Source organism: Dendronephthya gigantea, unplaced genomic scaffold (assembly GCF_004324835.1).
Source record: "Dendronephthya gigantea isolate DGI-Jeju-01 unplaced genomic scaffold, DenGig_1.0 000087F, whole genome shotgun sequence".
NCBI classification, from domain to species: domain Eukaryota; kingdom Metazoa; phylum Cnidaria; class Anthozoa; order Malacalcyonacea; family Nephtheidae; genus Dendronephthya; species Dendronephthya gigantea.
Genome location: NW_021163097.1, coordinates 699,277 through 705,848, shown reverse-complemented (window position 1 = coordinate 705,848; position 6,572 = coordinate 699,277). Strand labels below are relative to the sequence as shown.

At 37.7% G+C, this 6,572-nt stretch overlaps 1 protein-coding gene across 1 annotated transcript; it reads left to right on the top strand.

Annotated features, from left to right (window-relative positions):
- The first annotated feature begins 1,484 nt into the window (after positions 1 to 1,484).
- On the top strand, positions 1,485 to 5,633 carry LOC114533202 (E3 SUMO-protein ligase KIAA1586-like). The gene is made up of 2 exons (XM_028554701.1): positions 1,485 to 1,499; positions 3,453 to 5,633. Exons 1-2 carry the CDS (start codon positions 1,485 to 1,487, stop codon positions 5,631 to 5,633), a joined length of 2,196 nt encoding a protein of 731 aa, XP_028410502.1.
- Positions 5,634 to 6,572: the final 939 nt, after the last annotated feature.

The following is a 6,572-nucleotide window of genomic DNA, read 5'->3' as shown; positions in this document are numbered from 1 at the left end:
TATATGATATTTGCCATATGTTGTTTGTTTACAGTGTAATTAAGTTATGTTGTTTGTCGGCTTTGCGTTTCGGTGTCGCAACTACATGTCTATTAAATGTTTTTAAATTGTTTTTAAATGTGATAATATTCAGTAAATAATAGTATAAACATACCTAAATTTTTTTACCGAATTTTCCGGTTCACATTTTTCCTTTTGAACTGTATTACAGTGACTAACAAAGTTGTATACGCTTGGTACTTTTTCGCAATGTAATCGACAAAAGATGCTATACAGACAATTTTGTTTTGCATTTCATCTACAAAAAATCTTGTTCCTGTGTTCCCCCCCCTCCTGTTGGCCCATTTTCACTGCAAGAAACGTCATAAACTGTCTATTTTTTCGACCAATTGGATCATCGATATTTTTTTTAAAATATGGCGAATACGCCAACCTTTGGCATCCCGCATGGAGAAGAAAAAATTTTTGCCGAAGCACCGCAAATATGTGCAAATTTCTCAACTTTCCGACAATGTTGAAACTCATTTTAGGTATGAGTAGATAGTGGTATTATCAAGGTTTCATGTGCTATTATTTTTTATCATGTTTTATTTCTAAAAACAAAGTATTTTAATTTTTTCGTGGCCGGTATGTTCGTAATCCAAGATGAAGTTGCCAACCTTATGTATTTATTACTTATTGATGTATTTCAATATGGCGCGCAACACGTTTAAGAGGAATAGGGCGAGTCTAACACCAATTGGAATTTAATACAATACCAAATAATACTGATCATGATACTAACGCAAGTTTTGGGCTGCCCATGGTTTGCCTGTGTCAATGTGCGCCTGTGTTAATAATTTTAGCACCGTCAAAATCTATTCTATGGTCATTTTTGGAGCCATTTTTCTCAAATTTAACATTTCAGATGCTGTTTTTGCCTTGTGCTGAAAGTTTTGCCTGTTTCATGATTTTAAAACATTTCCTGGAAGAATCCTGGTTTCTCATAAATAAACACTAGTAATTTCCTAGTTTTGCTGAAACATTGTAATATGTTCACTTTGCCTCTATATTGTAGCCTTTGCTTCTATGTCAATTGCTTTGTAATTGTAAACCTTGTATCTTGTAACACTTCCATTTTCTCCACTCGTGAAATACTAAATATTTTAACCAGAGGATCTCTATGTTTGTCAATACAATTAAGGTTTTTATTTTGAAATTTTTCTATTTTATATTTCGGAACCTGGTATGTATGGTACCTGGTTGAACTAATGGTTCAAGAGAGAGCATGTACCACCCTTTGCCAAATTATCAGAAATGCGAAGGCAAATTTTTGCTACATTTGCAGTAAACACTTCATCTCAGTTGTTTTAAAACATCGCTGAAGGAAATGTTTGGCCTTCAGACAAAAAGATCTTTAAAACTGGGAAGTGTACCATCAATCTCTCCTTTTTTATTTGTTAATCTGGGAAATTTCAAGCAAGAGGAAGCAAATCCTAGTGAAAATGGCTAAGGACAAGGTACTGACAAAATAATTGCCACTGGGCTACAGAGGTAGCTGACAAGAACAAGCGTAAAACACTGGCATTGCGAAAGCGTAGGTTCGATTCATGCCGGACAACCTATAGTTGACTCATTTTTCCATCAACTGTTCTTGGCTTGAATTTGAAGTGTGTATTATACCACTTGACATCAATACCTTTTAAACCTTTAAATTTATAATTGGTAACAAATTTGGGCATATAAAAATATAATAAACATACACATACCATATTTAGGCTTCACTTTGACATTGGGCATTGTATCTTCCCCATTTTTAAACTTTGGGTAAACCACTTTTACTTGATCACTACCATCTGTGTTTTTTTTTGTTTTTTCGATTGAGATTAAGGTTGAAATGCACTGCTGTTAGCACATGTCTAAATAACAAAATATTAAAAGAGCACTAAAAAATTACCGCTAGTTCTACTCATCACCACTATAATTCAGATGATAACTAGTTCCATTATATAGGCTCTGGGATTAATGTTATTTGTACCTGCAATACATTCCTGGATATGAGTAACAGCGATGTTTTGCAGGGGGAACGCGGGGGAACGGCGTTCCCCCACTATTTTGACAAGGGGAACGGCGTTCCCCTTGCGAAAATTACACATGGGGGAACGGCGTTCCCCCAAAACGAGATTTATAAAAGTATAGAACTCATTATAAAAGTAAAGAACATTAATGCATGATCGATTATTGTAATTTCTCAACATACAGGGTGTATCAAAAAAAATGTCCCAAATGTAAAAATTCCGTTTTTCAGGATATTTTGCAGAATTTGGCAAATTTTTGTGTTCCTAGAGATAGATAAGACTTATCTGGTATACCTAGGCCAAGTTTGGTTTTTCAGTAACAAAATTATGTTACCGGGGGGGTGGTTCCTTTCCACTGATATTGAGAGGGCTTGCGCGCGAAAATGTGAAGCTGAAATTGAGATATTATTTAGCTGTCTAAAAGTAGGAAAGCTTTTTAATAAACTGTCAAAGTTTCAGGAAAAATAATGCAAACTGGGAGCAACGCGCGACCCCTAAAAGTGACAAATATTCCATTGCGCGCAGTGGATTAAATGCATGGTTGATTTTAGCGTGACTGATCTCATGCAAGGCTGGGCAAATGAATAAATTAAAGCGAGAAACTGAACAAGAAGACGAAGCGATTTAATAACAAGATTTTTATTCTTGATGTTAATCCTCAACATTTCCACCATTTCTTTCTAAGCAAACTGCGGCTCGTCTGAGCATGGTAAACACTGAACGGCGAACCACATTTGTCTGTCCTGCCTCCTATTATCCATTTCGTTCGAAATTCTTTCTTGCAAATCGCCTACGCTACCACCGGCAAATCTAGGCGAATGGACAGACAAATGGTTTGCTGTTCAGTGTTTAGTATGCTCAGACAAGCCGCAGTTTGCTTAGAATGAAATGGTGGACATGCTGAGGATTAACATAACGAATAAATCGCTTTGTTTTTGTGCTCAGTTTCTCGCTTTAATTTATTCATTTGCCCACCTTGTATGAGATCGGTCACGCTAAAATCAACGATGCATTTAATCCACTGCGCGCAATGAAATATTTGTCACTTTCAGAGGTCGCGCATTGCTCCCAGTTTGCATTATTTTTCCTGAAACTTTGACAGTTTATTAAAAAGCTTTCCTACTTTTAGACAGCTAAATAATATCTCAATTTCAGCTTCACATTTTCGCGCGCAAGCCCTCTCAATATCAGTGGAAAGGAACCACCCCCCCCTGGTAACATAATTTTGTTAATGAAAAACCAAACTTGGCCTAGGTATACCAGATAAGTCTTAACTATCTCTAGGAACACAAAAAATTGTCAATTTTTGCAAAATATCCTGAAAAACGGAAATTTTACATTTGGGACATTTTTTTTGATACACAACAACCTACAATCACTGGATTTTTTAAAAAGTCAGCTGAAGTTTTAGTTGCAGAAAACGAGAAAGTACCAGAACAAGCAGAACCCCAACCGGAAAATGCAGGTGAACATAGCGAACGTGTCGAAACCAACGAAATTGACGAAGCTGCAGGTCCATCGACAGCGGCTGATGTGATTGACAAGCCAACGATTTGGACGGATAAAATGTGGCACGAAAAACAACAACTCTACCCATGGCTACAGTGTAAGAATGGAAAACTTGGGTGCAGTTTCTGTATTTCCGCAAAAGATCTTGGTCCGCACAGAACACAAGGCCGTTACCTGAGTACAGAATGGCAAGCAACAAGCGTGACATATTACGGGAATTCGCAAGAAGCTAGGTTAACTTCACTCCGTAAAAAAATTTACAAACATTTAAACAGCGATGCACATAAACAAGCAGAAGAGATGGTGAATCAGAAGAAGAAGAACATCATGCCTGTGCATATAGACGTCATGAATACTGAATGGTTAGATACAACAAAAAGAGTTTTTCGCACGAGCTATTATATAGCAAAGAATGATCGACCGTTAAACAATATCGAAGAGTTAGTTGACTTGCAAATTCATAATGGGCTCGATATGGGGACTGGGCTGCATTCACGATCTTCTGCAACTGCTATAATTGACCATATTGCATATGAGATGCGTTCCACGATTTGCAAGACCATCAAAGAAAACAAAGGGAAAGTGTCTATTCTGATCGACGAGTCTACTACTGTGTCTGGTATTTCAACACTGATAATTTACTTAAAAGCTCAACTCGAAAGGTCAGGAGAAGCACAATTCTTGTTTCTGGACTTGGTGGAGTTGACAAATGGTCAAAGTGCAAAAGAGGTTCATACAGCACTACTTGCTTGTTTAAAACGGCATGGGTTTGACATGGATTACTTGCAAGAACATTTTGTTGCATTTACAACAGACGGAGCTAGTGTCTTGACTGGAAAGAAGTCGGGAGTCATGGAGCTACTTATGAATGATTTTCCAAATCTCATCACCTGGCACTGTTTGAATCATCGCCTAGAACTTGCGGTTGAAGATGCGATTTCAGAATTGACGGGAATAAACCATTTTAAGATTTTTGTTGAAAGACTGTATTCAATTTACAGCCAATCGCCCAAAAATGTGCGCGAACTACGAGAAGTTGCTAAAAGTCTAGATGTCCAGCTTCTAAAGATCGGTAAGGTACTGAGTACGAGATGGGTTGCGAGTAGTCACAGGACGGTTTTGGCAGTTTGGAACAACTACGAAGCACTCTGCAAACACTTCAAAGACAAAGCAGCTGAAAAAGGAAAGAATTCAACAATGTACGAGGGGTTAAACAAGCGAATCCAGTCGGAGGAATTCTTGTTGGACTTGGCACTCATGTGTGATGTTCTTTTTGAGCTTTCTGAGCTCTCCGAGGCCATGCAACACCGTTCAATGAACATTGTCAAAGCCGACAGATGTATCAAGCGGTCCATGAGAAGCATCGAAACATTGAAGCGCAAGACTGGAACAAAGTTGATGATAGCCAAGGATGCGGTCAAGGAAGGAAAATTTGGCACTGTACCGCTAGTTTCCAATCGTAGACATGTCAATATTGATGCTAATGCACTAATAGACAAATTGCTAGATGCAATGAAAGATCGTCTCTTTGCCACATGTGCCTCTGGAACTGTTCGCGAAAGTGCTGCCTATCAGAAGCTTCTTGATCAGATTTGCGTACTCTACCCGACTTCTTGGCCACAGGATCTTGATCTAAATTATGGTGAGGAAGAGGTACGATCATTGTGCGATCGGTTTTCCCTTTCAAGAAGTTCAACAGTGCCTGCGTTCCAAGACTATGTTGATAGTCAAGGGAGACGAGTACCTGACGATCTCCAGCCTCTATTGAGATGTTGCTCCTGTATCCTGGTCTCATCGGCAGAATGCGAACTTGGGTTTAGTCAAATGAACTTGGTTTGTACGTCAGTAAGAAATCGCCTACTTGTTGAACGAATATCGAATTTAATGTTTATTAAACTTGTTGGTCCTCCGATTAATGCTTGGAATCCAGAAAAATATACTAAGTCCTGGCTGCGAAAACATCATTCGGCCAATGATGAAAGAGTAAGAAAGCGAAAGTTAGAGGAAGATGCTGAAAGTCAGCAGGAGCAGACAGCCGCAAAACAACGACTTTGGCAATTACTTTAGACATTTTAGACATAAATATCACTGATATAGAACATAGTCTTAACAAGATAATTAGTTTGAATTTACTCTTTGTATAACATGATATTGTATAATTTGTATTATATGTATTTTGGCAATGCCTAAATTGGCTATTAACTTATTACAGGCAGTTGACCACGCCCATATATAAGCCACGCCCATATATAGGCCACGCCCATTGAAATTTGAAAGACGCGTTCGGCGTTCCCCCACTTCCAAAATTTGCAAAACATCGCCGATGAGTAATGAATAATTTTGGGGGTAAACTGGTTGACCACAGAATGGAAACCCTCAAGGCAACTTGTTTGGGCAATTTTGGAAGCCTTCTTTATTCCTTTTACCAGTGCTTTCTTCTTCAAACTCTTGCACACTTTCTAATATACTAACATATCTACAAATTGTAAATAAAAACTTCAGTGAGAAAATACTCTTGATCTATAACAGGGGAAAAACTATACTTCAAATAAATGTACAGAGATATAGACAGCATGAATACCTTTTTCACGCCACTGCTTGACAGATATAGCTTCTTCATGAGGACATTGATTGAATATCCTGTTATGAAGGTTTGAGTGCTTGTTGACTATATGGGACAAGAATGACTCAAACTTGGCCCATATCAATTCACCATCACCTGATGGCATAGATGTTGCACTCCACATGAGATGATTTTCACATGGCTTTATCCAACCCACTATTTCTTCACACTCTTTCTCCTTACTGATTTTTTTCAGAACTGTGTGTATTTCTACAAAACAATAAAAGTTTTTCTGCTCTCTTATTACAACTTTAGTTTGTGTGAGATGTATACAGTAAAATCCAACCAATATTGAAAATCACAATAATATTTTCTAGATCTAATAAGTTGACAATAAATATTGAATAGTAAAGGTAAGATGTCAACTTATATACTCAACTCTT